This window comes from Eubalaena glacialis, chromosome 3 (genome assembly GCF_028564815.1).
Source record: "Eubalaena glacialis isolate mEubGla1 chromosome 3, mEubGla1.1.hap2.+ XY, whole genome shotgun sequence".
NCBI classification, from domain to species: Eukaryota; Metazoa; Chordata; class Mammalia; order Artiodactyla; family Balaenidae; genus Eubalaena; species Eubalaena glacialis.
Genome location: NC_083718.1, coordinates 183,626,754 through 183,654,663, shown reverse-complemented (window position 1 = coordinate 183,654,663; position 27,910 = coordinate 183,626,754). Strand labels below are relative to the sequence as shown.

Genomic DNA, 27,910 nt, shown 5'->3' with positions numbered 1-27,910 from the left:
GGAGCCCTAAAGATTGGTCCAGGCTTTTCATTACACAGATGGGGAAAGTAAGGCTCGGAGAAGGCAGTGACTTGTCTAAAATAACACAGCTGGTCAATGTGATGAGGGTATATCAGGCTTTAGGTCAAGAACTTCATTTCTCAGGTAGAATCTCCTTCTCAAGGAACTCTGCATGGAGGAGCCCAGGGCCTTGGGGGAGGTATGGAAAGTTCTGGAGCTAGGAGAGAGATGAGATGAGGTTTTTCCATTTCATCTGTGTTCATTTTAGGGGCAAAGCCAGCACTCATGGTGGTTCTGCCATCTGTAGTGACCCCCAGATTCACTGGAAATCTCAGTGCGAGGCCCTTGGGCCCCTCCCCGTGTGCCCCCTCTCCCCTGGCATGAGCCTGGGGAGCTACTGCGGAAGTGGAAATTGACTATGAAAGAAAGAATATGCATTAATAAATTTCTAATATGTACCCTTTTTCTCCCCCAAATAATTTGAGATCACTTCTAATACAACCCCACATACCCTGGGGGAGATAACCCAAAGCTGGGAGAGACCTCAGTCACAGGACAGAGAAAGGAAGAGCTCTCTATCCCAGCTGCCCGAACTCAGCCCCGTGCTTGTCCCTGGGTTTCCTTGTGTCCCACGTATTCTCATGTGATCCTGAGAGCCAGGTTGCGGGTCTGCCCTATCCCCAGCCTGTGTTGCACAGCACCTTGTGAAGGGGCCATCGAAGGCTGAATTTGGGAGGAGGTAAGGTGCTGAAAGGCAAAACACCATTTTCTTACCATCTCATTCAAATCCCAGCTGGTTCTTGGAGAACCCGAAAGAGTGGGTGCTAAGCGTGTCCTCGGTCCCCCTTTGTGGTCTCACTTTGTGTTGGCAGGAACTAAGGGGTAACTAACCCCAAAGCAAACCCTCATGTGAGGTACTGATTGGCACGCAGTGCAGAGCCGGAGACGCCCTGGTACTGAGGTTGGATTCGTGGCTTTCTCACGATGGTGGGGGATGGCCAAGCAGTAGGCCGAGAGGTCCCCTTGATCACGTCGTCTTCTTCCTGTCTCCCGGCTCTCTCTCCAGGCCAAGCAGTCCTTAGCCACGCTGACCAAGGATGTCCCCAAGCGGCATTCACTCGCCATGCCGGGCGAGACGGTGCTTAATGGCAACCAGGAGTGGGTAGTGCAGGCGGACCTCCCACTGACCGCAGCCATCCGGCAGAGCCAGCAGACTCTCTACCACTCACACCCCCCCCACCCTGGGGACCGGCAAGGTGAGTCTGGCCCAGTCACAGCTCCGGGGGTGTCTCAGGAGGCCATCTGGCCCACTGGGAGGGGCAGCCTCTTTATTCACACCATAGCTGCTTTTAGGGGGGTGTGGGGCAGCGGCCATGGCTCAGGGGACTGAAAAGTCTAAGAGATGGACCTCAGGCATAGCTGGATACCAAGGTTCAGACAATACCTGGGTCTGTCTGACTCTCTCCATCCATCTCTCAGCTCTGCCTGCCTCCATTCGACCTCATCTTTAGGCCACCTCTTTTCATAAAGCAGAAAACAGTCTCCAGCAGTTTCAGGCTTATTAGGGCCCTTGAAGCTCAAAAGTCTTGAGAAAGAGAAATCTTTCTCTGTGTGTATATTAAATCCCAGAGAAGGACTCTGATTGGCCAGCCAGGGTCACATGCCTACCTCTGGACCAATCACTGTGTCTGACAGTGGATGCACTGATTCTCCAGTCTAGGCCACATGGGCGTCCTTTGGCAGAGGAGACAGTGAGAGCTCCTTGATTGACAGCTCCAGGTAATCACTGGATGTGTGGGAGGGCCAGAAATAAGTGTTAGGGGTGTTTGCTGCAGGCACTGAGGGGAAGAGGGGCCCAGCCTGTGGTCAGCATCTGTACCCATGGGCCACAGTAGAAGCCGCAAACTCCTCTGTACATCTGCGGCCCACTTGGCTCCATTTTCTGTCCCTCCTGTGAGTGGTCGCGTTTGTGTGACAGATGCAGGTTGGCGACAGGCAGCTGGCTTCTGGAGCCTGTGGGTCCTGCCGTCACCTAGCTGGGAACCCAAGTCCCTGACTCCAAAGCCCCACACTGCTCCGTATGACCATATGCCCATTGGCAGCAAGGATTGTCTTTCTCAGTAATGTAGCCCTCCCTGCTCACATGCTGCCTGCACACAGTAGGTCCTCAGTCTTGTCGAGCAGAAAGTGCTTCCTCCATCCAGTGCCTGCAGACAGGAGAGCGCTCTGCTGGGGGCTTGGGTGGGCTTCCAGGAATTCATCTACTATTGATTAAGCACCTACTACACACCAGGCACCGTGAGCTCTGGGGTTGGACATGGCTAAGACACCCAGACTGCCTGCTTTCATCAAGCTGGCATTGTAGGTGTGAAGACAGAAAACACATGTAACTAAACTGACAAAGAATGATTACAGATTATATTCAGTGCAGGGAGAGAAATCAACGGAAAACAGGTGCTTTGATGGGAAAGAAAAGACAGTGGGGAGAGCTGATAGTAGGGGGAGGTTTCTCTCAGTACAGGCTGAGACTTGAAGGATGAGAATGTGCCTGATGGGCAGCAGGACCAGCAAAGGGTGAGGCAGGAGGGAGATGGCGCGTGTCGGGCACCATCAGAAAGCTGGTGTGACGTGAGCCGAGGCTGGTGGGGTGGGCAGGGCTGTATCCCCTCGGCTTGGAGGAGGACCGCACGGATCTACCCCCAGGTAAAGAGAGATCGGATGCCTGGCTCTCATGGCAGTGAGGAGAGGAGGCAAGGAGGCCCTCTGGGAGGCCGCCATGGTCTTCTAGGCAAGAGAAGGTGGTGGCCTGGGCTTGGGTGGTGGCAGTGGGGCTGGAGAGAAGTGGCCAGATTTGGGGCTGTGTTTGGAGGTGCTGCTGCAGATCGGGTGTGGGGTGAGGGGGTGGGAGAAAGAGAGGAGCTAGTGGTAGCCTCACGGCTTCTCTCTTGGGAAGCTGGTACTGACCATGGGTTAGGACTGCACCAGGCCTAGGGAATGTCCAGGTGGCTGGAGCACTGTGAGGACAGTCACCGAGGCCCCTGGAGACTCCTGCCCCTTCCCCTTCACCCTGGTTAGGAGGGGGCCTAATTGGATCCAGGGGCTGGAGATTCTTGCTGGCAGTGGCTCTCTGGTGACCCGTGGTGCTGTGAAGTAGAGGGGTGGAGAGCTGGGCAAGTCTCTTCTCTACGTCTCAGTGTTCCCATCTGTATAATGGGGGCGTTGGGTGGACTAACCTGCAAGGCAGTGAAGGCAAGGACATTCTCTCCATCCCCCACTCACCAGCTGTCCCTGCTTTCCAGCGGTCAGGGTGAGCCCCTGCCACTCCCGGCAGCCCTCCGTCATCTCTGACGCATCTGCCGCCGAAGGCGACCGGTCGTCCACGCCAAGCGACATCAACTCCCCTCGACACCGGACGCACTCCCTCTGCAACGTAAGGCCAGCAGCAGCAGGGCCTGGGCCTTGGGCCCCGCCCGGAAACCGCAGGGGTGGGAGTGGAGGGGGTGAAGACCTACCCGCTGTTTCCTCTCTTCCACCCAGGAAGCATTCTGGCGAAGGCATTTCCTGTTCTGTTCTTTCCTTTTGCAAGAAGAGATGGATGTGGGGAGAGAAAGAAATGAGGCCTGTTGGCTCCTTGTGTCCGGGAGGGCAAGGAAAATCCACAGGAAGGCAGGCCTGGGTCGGCCTCAGGGTCTGAGCAGCCTGAGATAATCTCTGGTGGGCTATGTCTGGGACCGTAGGCTTCTCCTCCCAGACCATACCTTCCAGGGCTCAGGAACTCACCACCACCCCTGTTTCCCTGTAGAGCCAGCTCTTGGTCCTGCAGGAATGAGCCGGATTTTTTTTGAATCTCCAGGAGTTTTTGCACATTTTGCCTCTGGAGAGGCATCCGGTGAATTTGTTCTAAGTTATGTTTGCTTTGCTTACTTAATCACACAGTTTTGTTTTTTTTTAAACTCACATGAGCCACTTTTTAAATTTTATTTATTTATTTATTTATGGCTGTGTTGGGTCTTCGTTTCTGTGCGAGGGCCTTCTCTAGTTGTGGCAAGCGGGGTCCACTCTTCATCGCGGTGCGCGGGCCTCTCACTATCGTGGCCTCTCTTGTTGCGGAGCACAGGCTCCAGACGCGCAGGCTCAGTAATTGTGGCTCACGGGCTCAGTTGCTCCGCGGCATGTGGGATCTTCCCAAACCAGGGCTCGAACCTGTGTCCCCTGCATTGGCAGGCAGATTCTCAACCACTGCGCCACCAGGGAAGCCCCAATCACACAGTTTTTGATTAAATACTGGGTCCCAGCTACCAAGAGGCACAGGTCCGTAGTCACCTAACTCTTGATGGCTGGTGGGACAGACAGGCTCACCAGGAGTGAGGGGGTGAACGAAGGTGGGTGGGTCAAGCATCTGAGGACAGGAAGACGCCACGTCAAGGCTCTAATGTGAAACACTGGGGTCAGGATGTGGGGACCACTTTTCACAAGTGTTCCATCACGCGACTGATAATCCGGAGGGCTCCCCTGCCGCGTCCTAAAGACACGGTAGAGTCGGGTCCTCAGATGCACAGGAAGCCTTTCTCAAAAACTCAGTCAATGTTTTATTAACCAGCGAGTTGGATAATAAACAAGAAATGAGGTGGATATAGTGCAAAAGAAAGACAAGATAACCATTACTTGCCAGTGGGATGATTATCTACCTGGAAAACCTCAAGAGAATAACCAGAAAAGCCATTAGACTAATAGAAGTACAGAACGGTACTGGTAGAATATCAATTGATAAAAATTAGTAACTATTCTATCCTAGTAATCCCAATGGAAGCATTTTTTTTTTCAAATCTATAATAACAATGAAAAGCACTTAATAAAAATAGCTAAGACTAAATTTGAAATAAGTTGCCTCAGCGTGGTGACACGGACAACAGAGGCTGCTGGCCGGGGCCTCGCAAAGCCACGTCAGGACGGGGAGGAGTTCACTTCAGGCCTGAATCCCGCTCGGGGCTGGGATTCTGTTTTAACTGGGGCTTTAAGGAAGCAATCTGTTCTCTTGTTCCCAGGAGAGAACCCTGGTGACAAAGGCTGTCCTGACAGAACCAAGGCGAGGAAGGTGGGCCAGTAGAGGGGCCTCTGACGTTACTCTCTTGTTCTGAGGGACCACTGTTGAGTTATACCTACAGCCAGCAGTGTCCTTTGTTCTTAGTGTGGGCCAGATACCCCGTAGCATCTGAGAATACCTTCCCAAGGGCCATACTTTGTCTTCCCATGGGGGGCCCACAGGGGCTTCGACAGCCGAAATGCTATTGGAAAATCCATTCTGCAGAAAGGGTTCTTTAAAGGCCTCTTGAATTGCATCTGGCTCAGACCTAGCCTTTTGCCCAGCTTGGCCTTGGCACATACCTGAGGCTACAGGCAGCAGATCCGGCATATTTATTCCCAAGCTCACTTCACACAGGGCCCTGGTGCCAGGCAATGGGTGCTTTGATAAGCCAGTTGTCTACACATAGGCATTTCAGTTGGCTCTGACCTCATTCTCTTCCCCATAAATTTGGCAGATGGCCTTGTACAGGGCCAACCTACCTTAGCTGCCTGCCAAATAGGTTCTGTTTGCAAACCTGGAGATGGGACTAAAGACTAAACTACCATTTGTTCCATCCCCACCCTCCCTCAACCACCTTCATCCCCCATCTCAACAGATGTGCACACAGGTAAGCCAGGAAGAGCCTGAAAATAGCTCCGGGTAACCGTCTGTGCTCAGGCATTTGGCCTGGTGCCAGCAGGAACACCCTGACCTGGAGTAAGGACCTCCCCATCCTTTCATGCTCTAGTCACTTATTTAGAGCAGAGGTGGGGACTCAGCACAGAGAGGCTGGAGAAGATTGACGGACATTGGCTCAGGTGACACATGCTTTATTTCTTGCCTTTTGCCTGCAATTCTGGAAGTGACCACCAGGGGTAGCCCTAGTAATGACTTTTGTGATCCCAATGATCTATGGTACCCACCCCCAGGCAGGACAGACTGATTCTGGGATGTGGTGAGGGCTTTTGCACACTCACAGGAAGGAGCACTAGACCAGGGAGAACCAGACAGTCTTGAATTTGAGTTGTAGCTCTGGTTTTAATTAGCTCTATAATGTTGGACTGTCTGGAACCTCTCTGTGTACCTGTAAATCAGGCTAATGAGCCCTGTCTGGCCCTCCACAAAATAAGAGATTCATTGTGTTGTTTGTGGGGGAAATAAGAGGCTGCATAGTCTCCCAAGTCTTCCTGTCCCAAAATTCTTTATTTTTTTTTTTCTATAAAATTATACTTCTTTATGAAAAGCACCAAGTATAACCAACTTCAGTTCTAACTCTATGGACCAACTGGGAGAGGAACTTAGAAGACTTTGAGTGACTGATTTGTTGGTCAGAGGGTGTTAGGGGTCAAGAAGCCAGAGCAGGCAGGAGAGCATCACAGGGCCTCTGGCCAGGACCCCTGGTCCTGGCAGCATCTTCACGAACCCCAGGTGCCGTCATTGAGCCATTTGGAAGTGTCTACTTCAGGGGTGGAGGGTGGATTCCCCAGTACAGAGGCAGGGCGGTCCCTAGGGGATGGCTTCCTTCCACAGAAGACCCCATGCTCCACAGGCCACCTCTGCTCTCATGTGTTATGTGTCTTTGCTGTTTCATCTTCCTCTTCTCCTTTGGCTACAGGGCGACAGTCCCGGCCCGGTTCAGAAGAACCTGCACAACCCCATTGTACAGGTAGGTGTGCCTTCCCTGGCCACTCAGGCCCTCCCTCCACCCCACCTTGACCGTGACTTCACCCTTTTTCTCCTCGGCCCTCAGCACCACCACGTCCATACTTGGCCACCCAGGGCAGAGAGGAGTTAAGCCACTACCTCAGTCACACATGGGTCGGTGCCCCAGCCAGGCTCAGCACCTGAGTCTGCCCTTCTATGTCGTCCTCTGGATCTGTGGACCTACTAAGTGCATCACGCATCCCGGGAGAGTGTCTTCTCCTGGCAGCCAAAGGCTAATGACGTGGGCCCTGGGCTCTTTGGGCCCCTTGCTGCAGGAAACTTTTTAAAATTCATTTTTAACCTTTCAACACTCTCTCCTCAGAGTGAGAAGGGGGCTGTAGGGAGGAAAACAACATGAATTTGACGGTCAGATGGGGTCTCTGAGATCAGCTTTCTAGTCCTGGGGTTCCCACATGCTGGTCTTCTGGACTGCTCGTCTGCATCAGGGTCCACCAGTGAAGATTTTTCTAATGCAGATTCCTGGGCCCTTCACCCCAGAGATTCTGATCCACCAGGTTGGGGGAGGGGGGGTGGCTGGAATTCAGGTAATTCTGACATGGTTTGGGGAACCATTAGTCTAGTCTATCCTCCACCTTTTTGACCGATACCACCACTCTGCATCTTTGTATAAAGCACTTGACAGTTTGCAAAGCTCTCCTGCAGATACCACCCCAGTCCCGTAGTTACCCTGACAGGAAGACCTCCTCCACATCATCATCATCATTGTCTTTGTCGTTATTGTTAACAATCCCCCCATGTCACAGACGAGAAACCTGGGCTCAGAGAGGCTGGGGGGCTCTCCACGTTTCCATGGGTAGTGACATAATTGGGATTAGAACCCAAACCCCTGCCTCCCCGCTCTACCGAGGCCAGTCCTGCTTCTTGTCTAGGGCCTTAAGGTCTGGGGTCCTTGCTCTCGGCTGACATGACATGAAGCTCAGGTTTCCTCCTTCCTGGTTTTCCCGGCTCTCCTAGGCCCCCTTTTCCAAGGGGACTTTTTTCCACAGTGAACTTAATACACTTGCAATGCCCCCTCCAGATGGGCCCTATGGTCAGCCGTGGCAGCATGCGTGGACGCGATTCTGCAAGCCCTCCACGAGCACTGGAAGGCTGTAGGCAAACTGAATTTAAATGATGATAGTACAAACCCCTCCAGCAGCCGTTACGAATGCTGCTTATGTGCCAGGCGCTGTTCTAAGCGTTTTTACCCTCACTTTAGCAACATCCTCATGACAGTCTTGGATGGGTCCTAGCGTCGTCCCCGAGAGATTCTGTAACTGGCCCAAGTCCACTCAGCGAGTGAGGGGCAGACCCTGGCATCCTTACCCACTGGTGCCCCCCACCAGCCATCCCCCGCCCCCCACCCCTCCCTGTCTTCTGCCCCAGCTCAGCTTGCCTTTGTTCTTCTCCCCTCTACCTCTGCCACTTGGCCTGACTCCTCAGTCACTAGAGGATCTTGAAGACCAAAAACGGAAAAAGAAAAAAGAGAAGATGGGATTCGGCTCCATCTCGCGTGTCTTCGCCAGAGGGAAGCAGCGGAAGTCCCTCGACCCCGGCCTCTTTGATGGTACCGCCCCTGATTATTACATAGAGGAGGACGCGGACTGGTGATACCCGCCTCCCTTCGCCTGCTGCCCGGCGGGCGTGTCTGTGCGTGTGGACGTGCGTGCGAGCGGGGAATGCGCGGCTGGGCGTGCGTGGCGGTGCGTGTGCGCGTGCGTGGGAGCTCTCGCGCACGTGGGCGGGGGGGGTGCGGCTGAGCCCCGCTCGCGTGGGCCCCTCCCCGGCGTCACCACCTCTGTAATTGATGTACATACTACAAACGTGTGTGAACATGTCAACTCTCTGTTGTCCTCGGAGCGATACAGTTGTGTTGTTAATCTGGGTTTGTTTTTGTTTTTTTCAATGTTTTTTTTTTCGCTTTTTGGTTCGTTGGGGTTTTTGTTTTTTTTTTTTTTTTTTGTCCCTTCCCCCCTTCCCTTTTTATGAAACTTGAAAACTTGAAGGACTGCTGTGTATTTGTAAATAACAAAACTATTGTGCACTCCGTACTTGTAAATGTCCCTCGTCCGAACTGCTACTTCTGGAGCCCGTCTCCCCGAGGATGTAGTCTGTGTTTGATGTTCTCCCCACGCCACCCCGCCGCCCCCCCGTCCCCCCGGTGTGAACGTGTGGGACCAGACCCTGTTCTCGGGGTGCGCCCAAGTCACTTTAACCCCCAAACGCCATCGTCATCAGGGTAAGGTCCACTCTTCGCGAAGACTTGAGAGCCCAGCCCAGGGGCCCTGTCTTGTCTCGGTTTGTCAGAGGCCAAAGGGGCTCTTTCTAACGGCCTGCCAGTTTTTAAATTGCGTTGCCGTTTCTTTCTTTACGGGGAAAAGAAAAGAAAAGAAAATTGTTCCGTTTAATTTATTTGCACAAATGCAGAAGACTTATTCTATCTAAATTATTACGTAAATATTGGAATGTATATTTTTCCACGGGGGGCGGGCGGGAGGCGGGTTCTCTGTTGACTTGTCTGTTCTATGATCATGCTGCTGCCGAGCTGTGCAAGGTAGAGTTTAGGGTGGCCAGAACCCAGGGACCATTGGACTTCCAAGCTTGCTTTTTTCCGTTCTTTCTTCTTCTCTCTCCCCCATTCTCCCATCCCTGCATGGGAGTGCGCTCCGCCTTTCTTCCCGCCTGTAGCTCTCTCCAGGCCTTTCTATATATATTTATTTATCTGAAATAACAGAGCACTGACCTCAGTGAACAGAGTGCCTGCTGTCGTGGTCACCTTCTCTTGAGTCTGTCTTTTGAGAAAGGCTGCTGCGTACAGGGCGAGACAGCCGACCGCATGACCACAGGGTACGACCGCAGGGACCCTCGGCCCGAGTTGGTTCCCCGAGGGTCCTGGAGCTGCACGCGTTCCTCGCTGCAGCCGTGTCTCTCTCATCCTTGGTTGATTCTGCATGTTGGCCGGGCAGGTGTCATGGGGGAGGCGCCCGTCTCAAGGGGCGGCCTGTTGGGGGCACAGCATCCAGCACCAGCACCTCTGCCCTCCCCATTCTGCTTGGTTCCTCCAGCCACATCTCACAGAGTCTCTCGGGATCCCTCGGGCCCTCCTCCAACTTGTCACAGCAGCCTGAGCCCGCTCACCCGAGGAGAGAAGGGCTGGCAGGAACATCTGCCTATTTGGAGAGCAGTGTTGGCCCCGGTGAGGCTTCACCAGCAAAGGAACCGTGAGCATTGTAAACGCCGGGTGATGGAGAACACGTGAGCTTCTAAGCCAGGGCCTCCCGAAGTCTGAAACTAGCTTTCCCTTTTCTTTTAACCTGTGAATCCCCGCCTCTGCACCACCTTAAATACTAACAGCTCAATTCACACACCCTCTAAACAACAGTAGTTGCGCTTTCTGCTAGCAGTAACGTTTTCAGCTCTTACCAAGAAACAAGGAGAATTCTAAATGCTGGAGCATCTCTTATCAGAAGGGATAGGATATTTTGTCCAAAGTCTCTAAAACAAACAGAAAAGCCCCAGTCGGCTGCTCCCTTTCCTTCTGACCTGATGGGGGGGGGGGGTTTGGAAAGGAGTAGGCAGGGTACCTAATAAGGATCTTTCTGGCCTTTGGCTGAGCCGTTTCACCCAGCCTGGCGGCGAGGGAGAGCGGCCGGAGCTGGCATCTTTCTCTGCAGAGAGATATTTTAGGAAATACTTTTCTCCCCCCATGAATTTTTTTCTTTTGGTTGATTTTTATTGTTTGCCCTTTATTTACAAGAAAATAAGATTGCAACCCCTCCTGGTAATGATTTAGTAGTTCATTTTCATTTCAGTTTTTGGAAATTAGGAGATAATTCTAAGAGTTACTAAGGATGATTTATTTAAGAGAACTACGTCAAATAGCGAATGAGTTATGGGTAACAGTAGATGAAAATAACCTTTCCCGTGGGAAAGGTTTCTCGAAGGCATGGATGCAAATATAAAATATTAAAAAAAAAACTAAATAAAGCTTATTTTAAAATATGATCGAATTCTATGTTATTTGATTGCTTCTATCTTACTCCGGGTGGGAGGCAAAGCCTGGCATGACCTGCTCCTTGGAATTCCAGGGCTGGGTCCTGAGGGGGTGATGGGAGGGGCCGAGGAAAGCTGGCTGGATTCTGGGCCCATCGAGGGGCTGAGGCCGGGGTGGCCTCCCAGAAACATCTCGTCTCTGCCACCCTGGCTGTAATTTGGAGGAGCCGTCAGCATCCAGGGCAGCCCGTGGTCCTAATGCACCACCTCCGAGCCTGGCGCCCTGACCCTGCGTTCTCCAGCCCAGTGGCCCCAGTCAGCTTTCATCTGCTTCCTTCTCCCCCTTGGCGCTCCTTCCAAAGACCCAGAGCGGGGCCCCATGAGTTTGGGGCATATTACTTCCTGCAGACCTCAGTGGGCCTCTGCATTGTCCCAACTTTCCCCGCCATCCCTGGGGACTGAGAGGAGTTTAAGAGAGAAATTAAAGGAGCCCCAGGGCTTCCCTAATGAAGCCAGAGTGGGCCAGGCTTTTCCAAGACCCGAGATTCACCAGATGCAAAGCCAGTCCTGCCCCGGTGAAACTCCACAGTGTGGCCTGAGAAGAGGCCACCTGGATACCCCAATCCATGATCATAGCCAGTGCCTTCAACCTCGGTCTCCCAACTTAACAACAAATCCTCTCCAGCAGTAAGACTGATGGAAGACTAGCCTTTTAACTCCCTTTGCATTTCTGCTAGAAGAGAGCTCAAAGCACCATAATGTATAGACCATGCCGAGAAGTTACAGAGCTCAGGACTGCAAGGAACTTAGGGGCATCTACCCCAGCAGCTCTCAACCTGGCCACACATTAAAATCACCTGCCGAGCTTTCTAGAAAAAAATTACCAATGCCAGGTGCTACACCCCTGAATCAGAGTGTGGTTAAACCTTCTCTGGTGCAGCCAGGATTGAGAACCACTGGGCTGATGTGAGGAGGGCAAATGGCCCCAAACACACATGCCACAGCTTCCCTCACCCTGACCTCAAGCAGACATCACTAATCAATTAAAGAACCCTTCCTACCCAGCCCAAAGTGGCCTTTAATTTTTTCACTTTACAAAGCCTCAGACAGACACCGCCAATCAGTCAGAGTTGGCGTCCAAGGAAAAAAGCCTATTTGCCTTCACCAAACTAACCCAACGCACTATGCCTAACAGATGGGGGAAACTTTGTCCCAGAGAGGAGTGATTTGGCCAAGATCCTAGCTATCGCTCCTTCAATCCCGTGGCCTTCTCAAGGGCCAGGCCACACCTGATTCAAATCCGAATGGCTCTACTCAAAATCCACACTACCTCCTTTGTTAATCTTCTCCAGACCTTGCCCCAAATGGTCCAACTTCAAGTGTCACTATTAGTCAGAAATTGGAGTAGGGCTGCCCCGGCTGCAGGGCCGGTGGACAGTTGCACAGGTTGTACACTGCACTACCCCTGTATGGACGGTGCCCTGAGCTGTGCAGTGCACAGCCTGCGTGGCTGTCCTCAGTGACCCTCCTGCGTGCTCTCCTACCCGTGCTGGCAGGTTCTAACTGGCGTAACCTAACAGTAGTAATAACAATAATAACATCTAACATTTGTTGGGCACTTACTATGGGCCAGGGTCCATGCTGCATGCTTGACGTGTATTAACTCAGTTAATCCTCCAACGGCTCCATGATCGATGAAAAAACAGGCGAAGTAAATTGTCCAAGGTCAAGGAGCCAGGAAACAGTAGAACTGGGCTTCCAACCTAGAGAGTCTGTAGTGCCCTGAACCGCTCCTCCGTGTGGGCAGTGAGGGGCTGGGACCCAGCACATGGGCGCCTCCAGTGCCTCCGAGGGGCCTGCTCTGAGCTTCACCCCACCCCACCCTCACCCACCAGTAGCCTCTGGCACAGCCTAGCACTTCCTTGCTTTTGTGACCTAGTCTATCTCTGTTAGCCTTCTACCTCCAGCCCAGAAAACCCACTCCCAGAGAGGGACTGGCAGGGAGGGCAGAGCAGAAACGAACTGCGGTCTGGCACAAGCTCTCCATCTTGGGCAGGGGACGCCTCCATCTGCCCTGCTATGGAACCCCTCGCCGTACCAGAGCTGCCACTTCCTGAGGTGGGGGGGGTCCCCTCAGGATGGCCCGGGGGTCCCAGGAGCTGCCCCACACCTGTCCCCCAAGGTTATGGGGCTGCTGCTATGTGCGTCACTCAACCTGGGCTCCCAGGGAATCCAGGTGTAGTGGGGCTGCATCAGATGGGGTCATCAGGCCTGTGACAATATGAGTTTGAAAGTATCTCGGAATTCTCTGGCGGTCCTGTGATTAGGACTCCATGCTTCCATTGCCACGGCCCCGGGTTCGATCCCTGGTCAGGGAACTAAGATCCCGCAAGCCGCCTGGCATGGCCAAAAAAAAGACAAAAGAAAAAAATTTTTAATTAAAAACTTTTAAAAATAAATAATGTTAACTGGCCCTCTCATCAAAACCCTGCATTTCCTCCCAAACATCCTACCCCCAGCCCATCTGCTCTGAACAAACGACTCTTAAGTTTTTTCAACTCAAACCCCACCAGGTGGGGCAGAACGTGCCACACTCCCCTACCTCCCACCTGTTCCCGTTTTCCCGTGGAAAAGAAACCTGGTACTAATAAAGAATCAAGCGGGAATACATATAATTAACTTTATCTTATAAAAGGATAGATTCATAAGTTTATATATAAAAGAATGCCCTATAAACTTAAAAATAACTTAGGGGTTTGACCTTGACTGTATGTTAGAAGTTGTTTAAATATCTAAGTCATAATGAAGTGTCACCATATAAGCAGATTGAGGGTATACATCCTGATGGCAGCTAGGGTATGGAGAATGCATACCTGAACCACAACTGCATGCTGTCTTAAAGCCCAGTTACTGAAAAATAGGCAAAGATGCAGCCCTGCACTCTACATCCCCAACAAACTGAATCCGCAAGAAAATTATCCCAAGAGGATTGATCTTTAAGAAGCAAAAATAGTAGCAATTGAAAACCTTGACCTTTCCTTCCTGGAAATGGCAGCAATCCTATTCCCTAGCACATCCCCAGGGGAGTCTTGTGACATTGTCAGGCCAGGTGCAGCAGCCATGCTTCTGAAGCAAAGTCCCTGGAAAACAATGGCTGACTGCTCGTTTGCATTTCTGAGTTTCAGGTTTTGGAAATCTTTGATTGCTTTCTTAATAGGTTACCAGTAGCAGTTAATTGCACCCAAATAAGAGAATCTCAAATTGCATGCCTTGCTCCATCTGGAGGACCCTTGTAACCCACCAGTGGCGCCAGGCCAGGCCTGGGTAATCGTTCCAGCTCTGGCCCAGCATCTGATTTCAAGCAAGTCGTTTAACCTGTGAGCCTCAGTGGTCTCATCTATGAAGTGGGTGTAACAACCCTTTCCTCCTTGTGGGCTCAGAAATGCCAACCGAATGTGTTTTGGAGCCTGGAAAGCACTGGTCCCAAGGCTTGTGTTCTCCAGGATTTGAGTGGACTTAAGTTCAACCAGAGGTAGGAAAAAAGTGTGGAAACAGCTTGACATACATCTTGAGCCCAAAGGTGACTTGATCAAAACTTATCCCTGGGGCTGAAATCAGGGCATCCGGCTGCCTGAACCTGACATTCCTCCAGCTGTGTGCACAGCCCTTGGAGTCCAGATTCCCTTCCACTGCTGCTTTGTGAGAGAATTCTGACTTCTCTGCCTTGGAACAGGGAGGGTTTGACATGTTCACCCCTAGAATCCACCAGCTCTGAAAACATTCTGTCTTTCTTGAGTTCAAATAGAAACATACTCTGATGTGGCTAGCACAGAGAAATTTAGACCATGGGAAGCAATTAGGCTGCCCAAGGCTGGGTTCTTGAGGCAGAAGCCCCAAGGGTCCCCCCAGGGTGGCATGTTTATAAGGAGATGTGTGTCAGAGCCCAAGGCCTGCCTGGTCTGGCAGGGAGGAGTGCCTCGAGCCCTTTGCAGATACCCACTCATATAATCCTTCCAACAACCCTCCAAGATAAATACTGTTATTGTCCCCATTTTACAGATGAACAAACCAAGGCACCGAGAGGTGAAGTTCTTGCCCAAAGTCACACAGCTAGGAAGAGGCAGAACCCAGATTCAACTCCAGCAGTCTGGCTCCAGAGTTCATGTTCTCAGTAACTGTGCTATGTAGTCTCTGATCAGCCACTGGCCCCCAACTTCTCCCCCAGGGACAACTGACCAACAAGAAGCTTCAGAGAACTTGAGAAAGCCTCACTAGCCAAGTCCTGTACAGACTAGCTCTTTGGGGCTCAGTTTCTCCACCCAACAGAGGAAGAAATTGGAATAAGCAGGGGTTTGCAAACTGTGTTCCATGGGGGTTCCTCAGAGGTCCCTCAAGAGGTGGCCATAGCTGGTGAAAGAACGAGCAGGCAGGCCTCCAGCCCCACCTTCTGCCAGAAGCTCTGCTCTTATCTGTTACACACTGGACCTACATGCAAGAGTCCATTGGAAGGATCCCATGATAGAAAAAAAGTGAGCAGAGAGGAAGAGAATGAGAGAAGGTTTGAGAACCATACATAGATCAGTAGTTGTCAAGCCTTGAGTTTTAAGGATACAGATTCCCAGGCTCCACCCACACCTACTGAATTAGAAGGTCCAGGGTGAGGCCCTGGGATCTGTGACCAGCTCCCCATTGTGGACTCAGTTGCAGGAGGTCACATGGGGCAATGGCCGAGGGCAGCATCCTACCCATGGGTTTTAGCACAGACTTGCCATGAGGAAGCTTCTCCAGGGGGCCTTCATAAGGTAGGTGGAGGCCACCTTCCTGGGGCAGCTCCATGGTCCCCCAGTGAGGGAGGAACCACACCCAGGTAAGACCCCAGGCTGCCCCCAAAGCAGAGAGCCAAGGGGACTGGCAGATGTGAGTACCTGCTGCCTCCCGGGCAGCCTCAGAAGCCCCCAGCAGTACCCCTGTTAGAGTCACAGAGAGGGTCCCAGGTTCTCCTAGAGGCACACAGCCAGGAAGTGGTGGGGGCAGAGGTCAAACCTGGCTGAATTCCAAGTCCTGAGCCTGGCACCCACCGTCTCAGACGTTACCTGACCTGTGGCTGACAGAGGCTTCTGACAAGCATTGGGTGGACCTGCCGGCCTTGACCTGGGGCCAGTGGTGCCCCTGGACCCGGATGATGAGCCCTAAACTGGGAGCAAGGCAGCTCAAGCCGTGTTCTATGGAGCAGTCTGGGGTGGAGCTGCTACCAAGGGTCCTGGCAGGGCTCTGCCCAGACCCTGCCCTCAGGTTCCAGAGGAGGCCTGGCCTTCTCCACTTCGGAAGGCCCACCCACCCCCAGCCCAGCGCAGTCAGGAGCCCTGAGCCCGGCTCTGGACTCCCAGTTTCCAGCTTGGCCAAGCACTCACTGTGTGACCATGGGCAAGTCAGTCTCCCTCTCTGGGCCTCAGGTCCCCTCTAAAACAGGCCAGGGCAGTAGTTACCCACTTGTGGCCTGTGGAGTCTTATGAGTCCTGGTGTCCTGGGCCACCTCCCCGACCACACTCACTGCCCTTCAGCCCAAAGCTACAGTTTATGTATCTCATAGATACAATTTCATTTGGACAAAAGTTCTGCAACATGAAGGCAGTGTGAAATCCACGGGTTAGGTCACATCTAAGCTCCCTCCAGGGCCCTCCAGGAAAAGAGGAGGCACAGGCTGCCTCAGGCCTCCTCCTGCCCCAGCCTTGTGGAAAAGTCACTCCCTGAGGGCACCCCCGGACTTCCCTGCTCACCCCTCCTCCCCATCAGAGAGAGATGGTACAGGCCCCTTCCCTCCTCAACCCTGGCAGAGCAGGGAAGTGGGGGCCACTCACGGGCCCCCCAACTTCTGAAAGCCTGCAAGTCGAGGGCTGGAGATCCTCCCAAGAGGCCATGCACAGCCCCTGGATGAGCCACAGTGAGACTACGTAGAACAATGCCACTCCCAGTTCACAGCCCTTTACACTTTACAAAGCCCTTTCACAGGCAGACTAGGGTCAAGGTTAAGATGTAAATTCTAAGGACTTCCCCGGCGGTCCCGTGGTTAAGACTTCGCCTTCCAGCGCAGGAGGTGTGGGTTCGATCCCTGGTCCGGGAGATAGGATCCCACATGCCTCGCCATCAAAAAACCAAAACATAAAACAGAAGCAATATTGTAACAAATTCAATAAAGACTTTTTAAAAAATGGTCCACATCAAAAAAAAAAAAAAAAATCTTAAAAAAAAAAAGGGATGTAGATTCTGGGCAAACTCTGGGTTCAAACCTCAGTCCTGACATTTACTACCTGGTAACCATGCTGTGCCTCAGTTTCTTCAGCTGTACACTAGGGACAGTAAGATTGTCAGAGCAGCTGAAAATGAGTTACTACGTATGAAAGGCTCAGCTCAGGTAGCAATAAATGTCAGCCACAATGATGATGGCAATGGTGATGGTGACGACAATGATCTCATTTCAGCCTCTCACCAGCCCCATGAGATGGGCAGAACAGGCCCCCTTTGTACAGATGCCAAGTATGGCTCAGGTTAGTTCAGCAACCTTACCCCAGCCGCCAGGGCCAGCCCAGGTAGAGGGCCGGAGGGAGCAAGAGTCTTAGAGCTGAGAGGGCTCTCAGTGGCCTCTCGCCCACTACCCTCACATCACAGCCAGGCAGGGCATCAATGGCCAGTTCTGGAACCCAAGGCTGCTGACTCCCAGGCCAGTGCCCCGAGCTGGCACAGGCCGCAAGATTCAGCTGGGGGAGAAAAAAAAAATCCCTGGGTCAATAAGTTTTAGAAACAATGCATAATATCTCCAAAATGAACATTAGCTTTTCAAGGCTCTAGCAAGTTCTGCAGTGAAGAAAATCATTTCACTGCTTTCCACCTCGTGTTTCCCAAACTTAACTGACCACAGAACCATGCCTTTGAGTCTGGTTCCGTGGAGTGCTCTGTGGGGGCTACAGGGATGGGTGGCTCCTGCAGCCCCCTTTATTCTGTGCTTGGAGATGCTGAGTCAGTAATTCTTTGGTGACCTCTAAGCGGCCTCGCCTCATTCCTAACATGGTTTAGCCATGGAAAGTCCCCATGGCTCACGTGGGATTCCCGTGGGCCTTAAGAAGTGAGGTGAGCCTGGCGCAAGGCCAGGTGGAGTGGGGATCTTTCTCTGTCTGAGTATCTGCTTCGCTCAGAAAGAAGCTGGGTCAGTGCACAGCATCTGCAGAGGCAGAAGGGCCCCCGCAGATCGGCTGAGAAATGCCAGTCCCAGGTGTTTGTTTTGCTGCTGTCCCAGGTGTAGGCAGACGGCCGAATCTATTGCCACAGGGTCCTGGCGCGTGGAGAGGAATGGGCATGCCATCCTGCCGGGACATCTGGCCCACCTGCCCTGTTCCCCCTACCAGCTCTGAGCTGCCTAATTGCCTTCCCTGGGACACGCCAGCAATGTTGGAGTCACATCCAAATTGGCCCCATGCCTGCCCAGTGCCAGCTTCCTTCCTTGTTAGGAGGCTGATGTCTCTGGGGGTGGCATGGAGCTCATGGTCGGGGGCACGCGGGCCAGGGAGGGGAGAAGGCCGACTCTGTCAGCGGTCACTGCAGGGACCAGAGCTGTGGTGACAGGAGAGGGAGCTCTCTGCAAGGCGGAGGGAACCTGAGGGCTGTCCACAAACCGAGCATCGGAGAGTGCAGCGCAGGAGTGTCAATCATTCCCAGGTCCCCTCCGTCTCCTCCTGTGTGTGCAAGAAACACACATTCATTTTAGTGACAGCCTGAACCCAGCAGAATTGATCAAAACCAAGCAATCAGGGAGGGGTGTCGAGGAAGGAGCCAGGCTTTGGAGCCAGATCTTTGTGTTTGAGCCCAGAGTCAGCACTTAGCCAGTGACCCTAAGCCAGTCACTTAGTCCCTCTGGATCTCAGTTTCCCCCTCTGTAAAATGAAAATAAGACTGCCTACCTCACAGGGCTGTTGCAAAGATGGAATCAGAAATGGGTAGAAGCGTCCGGCATGTGGCAGCTGCCTGTCCCAGCACTGCAGGAGATTCAGGAGACAGGAGGCTGGGGCCAGGGAGACGAAACACAGGCTCTGGGGCCCAGCTGTGCCCTGTGCACACAACCGATGGTGTTTCTGAGCTCGACTTTCCTCACCTATAACATGGACCTCTGGGAACCCGTGTCCACCTCGAGGGGGAGGACACAGTGCGTTCACACCCACGCGTCGTGAAGCACCAGGCAGCGCTGTCCTGATGCGGAGGCCTCCGGGGGCGAGCACAGTGACTGCCGGTCTCTGCTGTCTCAGATCAGCTCTAAGGGGCCCCACTGCAGAGTGTTGTCGGTGACGATGACGAGGACCCATCTCTGTGAGCGCCCTCACAGCCAGCCCTGTACTGGGCTCGCATACGCCCACCGAGTCTAAAGGAAGCAGCCTTGCTGGGCTCTAGTGCTTCCAAAGCTCCTGGTTTTTCAAGAGAAACCAAGAATGTCATATAATACACCCCAATTCTTTAATATTGGCAACTACTTTTGTTTTTAAGTTTAGTGTCCTTTAGGAAAAAAAATGCCATGGCCCCAATAAGTCTCCAGACCACTGGCTCCGCTACCTCCCTTCTGGACTCTCTCTGTGGGCCGGTCCAGCCCTGGTGGTCCTCGTCTTCCCCCTGACCAGTGAGTCCCAGGCCATAGGTGCCCATTTCATTGGCCCACGTCCTCCTTCACCAGAGGGCCCTCCTGCCGTTCCCTCCCTGGACAGCCAGGCAGCAGGGGGACCGCACTCATTTCTGACCCCGAGCAGTGTCCCCAGGGCTTGGGGTGTCTGGGCAGAAGCAGGGGAGCTGCCCTCAGAAGCCTGGAATGAGCACCGGAGCCCCCGGGGGCCCATATGGCCGGCAGGACTCGGGATCAGACCACCTGCAGCCTGAGAGCCCAGCTAAATCATTTCTCGTGGACTTGGCCGAGCTCTGTGGGACTCAGAGATGGAGAGGGTGTGGGCGAGGGAGCACTTCAGGTGAAGGTGCTGATGGACCTGACAAAAGGGTGACGCTCTGCTCTCCCAGAAATTTCTGCAGGATGCATGGTCCTCAGTGTGAAGAAAGCCATAAGCTGGAAACCCAGGGATATGGAGAGGGGGGTCAGGCTGAGGAATGAGGACAAAGACTGGCTGCTGGGGGGTTGGGGGCAATGATGGAAGCTGGGAGAGAGAAGTACAATATGACTTGCTGACCTTCACAGAGGGCCTGCTGTGCCAGGTGTGTGTAGGCACTCTACACACACTCATTAAGTCATTCAACAAACACTGGCTGACCACTTTCTATGTGCCAGGCCTAGGGCTAAGGGCTGAGGGTGCAGATGTAAATGATGAGATGACATAAATTATTCTAACATAGTCCTCACCAAAATCATATGGAGTGTGTGTTGTGTTATTGTCTGAACCTTACAGATAAGGAAACTGAGGCCCCAAGGGGCAACATAAATGGCCCAAGGAGACGTAGTCAGCGACGGAACAAGGCTAAGAATTGGGGTCCAGCAGACTATTGCACTACACCACTTTCCAGGCAGATACGAGTGAAGCTGATAAAACCGTGAGCCGTTAGAACAATCTAGTCCTGGAGGGAGGCAGAGAAGAGGTGCCACAATTAAAGGAGGTCATCTAAAAGCAGGGAGAGGCTTATTTCCCCAAATGAGTGGAAACTTCCTAGGATGTTTTGCCTTGTGCCAAGGCTCTGGTAAACATATCAGTGGGTTTGAGAGGGGTGTCAGTCCGCAGTGAGCATGGTGGCCACCAGCCCTGGCTCCAGACTCCGCCAGGAATCATGTTTCAGGATGCATGACGAACAGCCATGGCTAGCACCAGTTTTCTCCCTGACATTTCCCGTAGCATCTGAGTTGCAAGAAGGCCCCCAGCCCAAGCCTCACCAAAGTGCTCTTCATTTTGAAGGAAGTTAAACGAATACTGCCCTTAAACATCTTTGCTGTTCCTATTGCCCTTTGGGCAAGAAATAAAGTCGCTCGCCCCTGGTGCGGGAAACTTCCAGGAGGCACTGTGAGGCATTGTGAGGAGGCAGGAGGTCGGACAGGTGCATCGTTCGAGGAGGATGATCCCAAAGGAGGCACTGCCTCCAAAGGCCACGCCCAAGCCAGAGCTTCACGGATCTGACTCAGCTGTGGTGCCCCCGCCCAGCGAGCAAACGGACTGGGTCTCACGGCCAACACAATGACCACAGTTCACGTGGCTCATGGAAGCAGGCTGAGCAGAGATGTCCTGAGGCCCACAGGGGAGCTGGGAGGGTCGGTGAAGGGAAGAAGAGGCGGGACTGCAGATCCCATTAGGGGTTCTCAGACCCCACAGCTACCCATCGCCTCCAGCTTTGCCTCTAAGAACTGCACAGACACAAACTTGTACTGTCCCTACATGGGCACGTGGAGAAGAATCCTCCTCCTGCCCGTGGCCTTAAAGAGCCCCCTCGTTTCTCACAGAATTCACCTTTCAGGCCCATCCACCAACAGAGAAGTTGGCCAGGAAAGCAGGTTGAAAAAGAGGACTAGCTGTGGGAATACACGGGGAGGCCAGCAGCCAGCTGGAATACTTGCCTGGTGGAAGCAAAAAAGGGAGGAGACATCAGTTGCAAGTTAGAGTCTAAGAAGGACTTTCTCAAATGTGGGCACTATTCAGCATTACAACAGGTTAGCAAGGAGGAAAAAGGAACGTTTCGATACATTTTTTTAAAGCATACAGTAGTTGTCATTGGATCATAGTATGTTTGCCTTCCCTGGACCTCTTCTGAGCATCTTCCTCCGAAGTCTGTAAAATTAGAAAGTACTTGCCAAGCGTATACCTGGGAAATGAGCCTTGTCGACTCCACCAAGTCAACTCCCTGCTGCCTTGGAAAATTCCCGGGGTGTGGGGAGCAGGGGCTGGCAGGAAGTGTGGCTGGAGGAGGGTGTCCTCTGAGGCTGGGGGCAGGGGACCTGTCGGGCTGGGGACAGACACAGCGAGCACAGCTTAGGCTCAAATGAGGGGAAAGGGAAGTATGCGGGGAGGGGGGGTTAAGCATTAAGTAGTTATCACTGGTGAGAGCAGAGCTCTGTGGGATTTTTCTGGGTACCACATGGTTTAGTGTATTTGAAGGGACACGTGAGGTGGGAGTGCCATCAGCTTTTAGCTCAGGGCCTCCAAAGGCCTGCTTGGCTCTGGGGTCGGGGTGTTGGGGATTGGTGGCAGCCCACCTGGGGAGCTGCTGTTGCCCCCGCAGCTGCACGGTTAGTGACTTGATGCCGTCTAGACCACGCTGTCCGGTCCCGGTGGCCCAGGCGCAGAGGGCCTGACCTTTGCACCTAGTATTTCACAGGAGTTGTGACCGGGCGCTGGAGCAAAGCATCTCCCTCCAACACAGCGGCCGTTATCAGGCCATAAAACATCATTTTTTCACCTTATAATGCAGTGTTTAAAAAATGAGAATTCAGCGTTTGGCTTGAAAGTGCTGACAGGGGTTCCCCTGCCACTGTCCAAGGGCAGGGAGTTTTGACGGGAGTCGGCTGCCCGAGCAGGGCTGGTCTGAGGACGGATGGGCCCGGGGCGGAAGGATGGGGGCGCTGGGAGCAGCCACACTGCGTGCTCACCGGCCTCTAGTGGGTGGAGGCCAGGGATGCTGCTAAACACAGACGGCCCCCACGACAAAGAATGGTCTGGTCCCAAACGTCATTCAGTAATGCCAAGGTCAATAGGCCCTGAGACCATGTGTACATTCGAGGAACCAGCATCCTGTGGTGGCCTAAAGGAGGTGGGGCCGGCAGAAGGTGAGCCTGGAGAGGGAGCCCTGCTCCCCCCTCCTCACCTTCCGTCCTGCCTACCTTCTTTTAACCAAAATGTACAGACCTCCTTCTGTTCCAGGCAGCAGTGGGCTGGAGCTCATACAGGCTCACAAACTGATTTCCAACCCCATGCCCAGGGGCATCATGTTGGCAACTGAAACTGGCCACAATGGGCATATTTACACCACAGAGATGGGCAAACAAATGCTATAAACCAAACACTTTTTTTTTTTTTTTCTTTTTCCCAAAGCACTTCTTAAAAATACGAGAGCTGGTTGTTAAACATTTACCAGCACACCACTGGTCTGGGCCCTTGCTAGGTACCAGGGACACCCAGAGAGCAGAACGGGCCCAGCTCCTGTCCTCGTGGAGCTTACATCTAGTGGGAAGCCAGACACCCATCAAACAATTACACAATCATTAATTAACTTCAGCTGTGAGAAGTGCAGGCTCGGTACCTGGAATGAGAGCTTGTGTGAGTGTGGTTTGAGGGCTGCGGAGGGGTGTGTGTTGCAGGGGGTGACTGACCTATGCCAGGTGACCAGAGAAGGGGTCCCTGGAAGAGGCGACATTTAAACAGAGCCCTGCAGGCTTCATAGGAGTTCCGGCAGAGGAGACAGCAGCAGACCACCTTTCAGGCAGAGAGGGGAGCAGGCAGAGCTGATTGGAGATGGCGGGTGGGAGAGGCAGGAGCACCAGGGAAGTGGTCCCAAGAAGCCCAGAGGAGGGGTGACAGACCGAGGAGAAGCTGGCAAAGTCGGCAGGGCTGGGCCACACAGAGCCTTGCCATGTAAGGAACTTGGGTTTTATCCAGGGAGCCAGTGAAGGGTGTTGAGCAGACAAGGTCCCTGGGCAGATTCAAATTAAAAACAAATCAAAGTGGTATTGTCCATCCCCTTCCCATAACTTGGGCTTTTACCACCACTAATGGTATGAAGCAACACCATGAACCAGGCTTGGGTAATAAAGAGATGGATAGATTTGACCGCTGACTTAGTGATTCCCTTCGGGCAGGGCAGGTGGACAGATCCATGCACGGCAGTGCCAGCAGAACGGGAAGAGTGCTGGGTGAACAGTGCACATAGCAAGAGGGGTGTCCAGTCAGGCAGTGTGGAGGAAGGCAGACTCTGAAGGACCTCCCGCTACAAAACCACTACATCTGAAACAAAACATACTTTTCAATACATCGCTGGCCTCATCAAAAATAAGGGAAATTCCCAAGGCACTTGCATCCAAATATAAAAGGCCATGAGCTAATACCAGGACAGGAGCAGTGAGTGATAACCAAAGGCAAAAACTGGAGTTTGTCCTGGACACAGATGCTGATATCAGGACCAGTGACAGGGGAGTAAACCTTGAGGTGTGCAAAGCAAAGCATCAGAAACTGTGACTCTCTCATTCTTCCAGGGCCTCTCTGACGGGGGTAAAGTGGTCCCTGCTCCCAGGTGTCATCCCCACTCCCTATCGCCTCCCCACCCCAGCAGAAGCAATGTCCATCCTCTCAGGAGGAAAGCATCTCTTATTTAGAACCTAAAGATTCCCATAATAAGATCAAATATGAGTTCAGCATGCATGAGAACCAGCGGAAACAAACAACAAATTTGGACCCTCCAAGCCCTCTCAGATACAGTAATGATCAATACCAAATACAACATAATATGTATGCAATATTTAAGGAAATGTAAGATTAAATATTTAAGGATATTTAAGGAAATGTAAGAAATCATAGACCTGAACAAACAACAAGAGACTATCTGGAAAGACCAGATGAACTTGAAAAAGAACCAAATAGAAATTTTAGAAATGAAAAAATATATATATAGTTGGTAACAACAACAACAAAAAAAGATGGGTTAAACAGCAGACTAAATAGCTGAAGAGAGAATTTTTTAAATGGAAAATATGTCTAAGGAAATTACCCAGAATGCAATGCAGAGAGATAAGTTGATGAAAACCATGAAGGAGAAATCAGAGCTTTCTGGCCCACTACAATAGCCACTAGCCACATATGGCCATGTAAACTTATATTTGGATCAATTAAAATTAAATTAAATTTATAACTCAGTTCCTATGAGCACATTTTAAGTGCTCATAGCCACATGTGGCTAACAGCTGTCAACAATGTATATTGCAGGCAGACCTCAAAGATGTCACGGGTTGGGTTTCAGACCACCACAGTAAATACCACAATAAAGTAAGTCACATGAATTTTTTGGTTTCCCAGTGCATATAAATGTTATGTTTACACTGTACTGTACTCTGTTAAGTATGCAATAGCATTATGTCTAAAAAACAGTGTACATACCTTAATTTAAAAATACTTTATTGCTATCAAATGCTAACCATCATCTGAGCCTTCATCAAGTCATAATCTTTTTGCAATAGTAACATAAAAGATCACTGATCACAGGTCACCATAACAAATGTAATAATGAAAATGTTTGGAATATTACGAGAATTGCCAAAATCTGACACAGAGACACGAAGTGAGCAAACACTATTGGAAAAATGGTGCTGATAGACTTGCTTGATGCAAGGTTACCACAAACCTTCAATTTGTAAAAAAAAATCAGTATCTGCAAGTACAATAAAATGAAGTGCAATAAAAAAAGGTATGCCTATATACAACATTTCCATTATCACAGAAAGTTCTATTGGACAGCACTAGGTCACAAGATAGGGAAGAAAGTCTAACCCCAGAAGGAGAGCAAACAGAGAATGGAGAAGAGGTAATATTTTAAGAGGTAATGGTTGAGAATATTCCAGAAATGAACCCACAGATGCAGGAAGCACAATTTATATCAATCAGGATAAATAAAAAGAAAGCTACCTCTAGCCTCGTCATAATGAAACTGAACACCAAAGACAAAGAGAAACTCTGAAGAGTAGCTAACAAAACAACAATCAGACTGGAGCTGACTTGTCTTTAGTGAAAAGGAGAGAGAGATAGTGGAGCAATGTTTTCCAGTGCAAAGAGAGAAAAAAAAAACTGTCAGCCTAAAACTGTGTACCCAGCAAAGCTCTTTAAGAACAAGGATGACTTTTTTCAGATAAACATAAGTCATAAAAGCTTACCATCAAAATAATCTTTACGGAGGAACTTTTAAATCATGTTCTTCAGGAATAAGAAAAGTTATCCTAGAAGTGAGGTCTGAGACACTAGAAGAAATGATGAACAAAGAAACTGGTAAACATGTAGGTAAATTATTTTAAGCAAATATTAGCAGTATAAAGTAATCATGACGACAATGTCTAAATTGTGGGGTTTTTTTTAAAGGATGAAATTAAAATACTGGACATGATAGAGTGTAAGTCAGGAAGAGTGATCAGAAGTGATATGTTTTAGGGTCTTCACTGGTGGCGCAGTGGTTAAGAATCCACCTGCCAACGCAGGGGACACAGGTTTGATCCCTGGTCTGGGAAGATCCCACATGCCGCAGAGCAACTAAGCCCGTGCGCCACAACTACTGAGCCCACGTGCTGCAACTACTGAAGCCCACGCGCCTAGAGCCCATGCTCCGCAACAAGAGAAGCCACCGCAACGAGAAGCCCACGCACCACAACGAAGAGTAGCCCCCACTCACCGCAACCAGAGAAAGCCCACGTGCAGCAGTGAAGACCCAACGCAGCCAAAAATAATAAATAAATAAATAAACTTATTTTATTTTTTAAAAAAAGAAATAATATGTGTTAAATAACTCTTACTATTTAGGAGAGGGCATTAAGATATTGATAACCCCAGGTATTAAGTTAAATATGCATAGTAAATCTCAAAGAGTAATCGTTAAAGAAGGTTCTAGAACTTCAGCATACATCAGAATCACCTGGGGGCCAGGAGATCTGGGGTGGGCATCTAGAATTTTCATTTCCAACAAGTTCCCAGGCGTTGCTGCTGCTACTGGCCCAGGGACCACACTTGGAGAACTACTGAACCAAAAACAGAGAAATAGGGTGCTTCACTTCCAAACAAACAGAGGGGGTAAAATGGAATGAGAAAACAAACAAAAATCTTCCATCCAGACTAGCTCTGCCCAGTAAAATATAATATAAACCACATATGTGGTTTTAGATTTTCTGGTAGATGCATTAAAAAGTAAAAAGAAACAGGTGAAATGAGTCGTAATAATGTATATTTTTTAACTCAATATACCCAAAATATTATCATTTCAATATGTGACCAATATAAAAATTATTAATGAGATATTTTACATCTTTTTTTGTACAAAGTCTTCAAAATCCAGGGTGTATTTTATACCGTCGACACTTCTCAACGGGGACTAACCACACTGCAAGTGCTCAATGGCCACATGTGGCTTGTGACTACTACACTGGACAGAGTGGGTCTAGACTGTAACGGACATGAGCCTGCAGAGGACAGAGGTCCTGCTCAGTCACTGAGCACGCACTGTATGCCAGACACCGGGCTGAGCACTTTGTCCACATCATACATCATCTCCTTTCATCCCCACATAGACCTGTGAGATTAGCATTATTATCACCCCATTTCACAGATGGGGAAAGCAAGGCTGAGAAAACTTAAAACACTTCCCCAGGATCATCTGGCTGGTAAGCAGCAGAGCTGGGCTTCAAACCAAGGTCTCTCATAGTCCATTGCCACCTCGGAACCTCAGGGTTTCTGTAAAGGATTTTCTATAACAGGCCAGATAGTAAACATTTTAGGCTTTTTGGACCAATCTGTCACAACTACTCAGCTCTGCTATGGTAACCGGAAAGCAGCCTTAGACAATGTGTAAACAAATGAGCATGGTTGTGTCCCAATAAAATTTTATCTAGGGAAACAGGCAGAGGGCTGGATTTGGCCCTTGGGCTGTAGTTTGCCAACCCCTGTGCTAGGCTAGCACAGCTGCCTCTGTAGGCCCAGTTTGAGGGAGAACTCAATGACTAATTGCTGAGGTTCTGCGGTGCATGCGTGTCGGGGGTGGTTGGGAGGATGAGACCCACTCCTTCCAGAATCACCATGGTCCTCCTGGTGTTCGGAAGGATCCAGAGTGGCTGCTTGTTGCTGGCACCTCGTCAGAGTCTGCCAGGGGCTCGGTCAGCCCCTCTAACTCCCCAGCCTCCTCTGAGCTCCTGGCCATAAACATGAGTTATTCTCACTCTCAGGGCTGAGACAGAGGGGAAATAAAAGCCAGGACTGATGGAATCCCAGACATAAAATCTGGCACCATAATGCCTACATTTTGGAAATTGCCTTTAATTAATGGTTTATGGCCGCAAAGACTCCCCCCACCCTCCGTCCTTCTGCAGCATTTTCTCCTTGGCGTTCAGTCCTGGTGGTCGGGGCGGGGAGGGGGTGAAAGAGGTGGGCTGGTGAATAGCTGTCT

General features: G+C 51.2%; 1 protein-coding gene across 3 annotated transcripts in view; it reads left to right on the top strand.

Moving 5' to 3' along the window:
- KAZN (kazrin, periplakin interacting protein) overlaps window positions 1-27,910 on the top strand; it is a 456,516-nt gene that overhangs the window by 402,964 nt on the left and 25,642 nt on the right. For 2 of the 3 annotated variants that reach the window (XM_061184919.1, XM_061184920.1), the window contains 4 exons: window positions 1,067-1,256; window positions 3,300-3,430; window positions 6,681-6,731; window positions 8,213-10,774. In XM_061184919.1, coding sequence (XP_061040902.1) covers window positions 1,067-1,256; window positions 3,300-3,430; window positions 6,681-6,731; window positions 8,213-8,380 — 540 coding nt within the window. In that variant the 3' untranslated portion in view covers window positions 8,381-10,774. Of the gene's footprint in view, window positions 1-1,066; window positions 1,257-3,299; window positions 3,431-6,680; window positions 6,732-8,212; window positions 10,775-27,910 lie in introns of those variants that run through there. The other variant, XM_061184921.1, reaches the window with a different exon arrangement.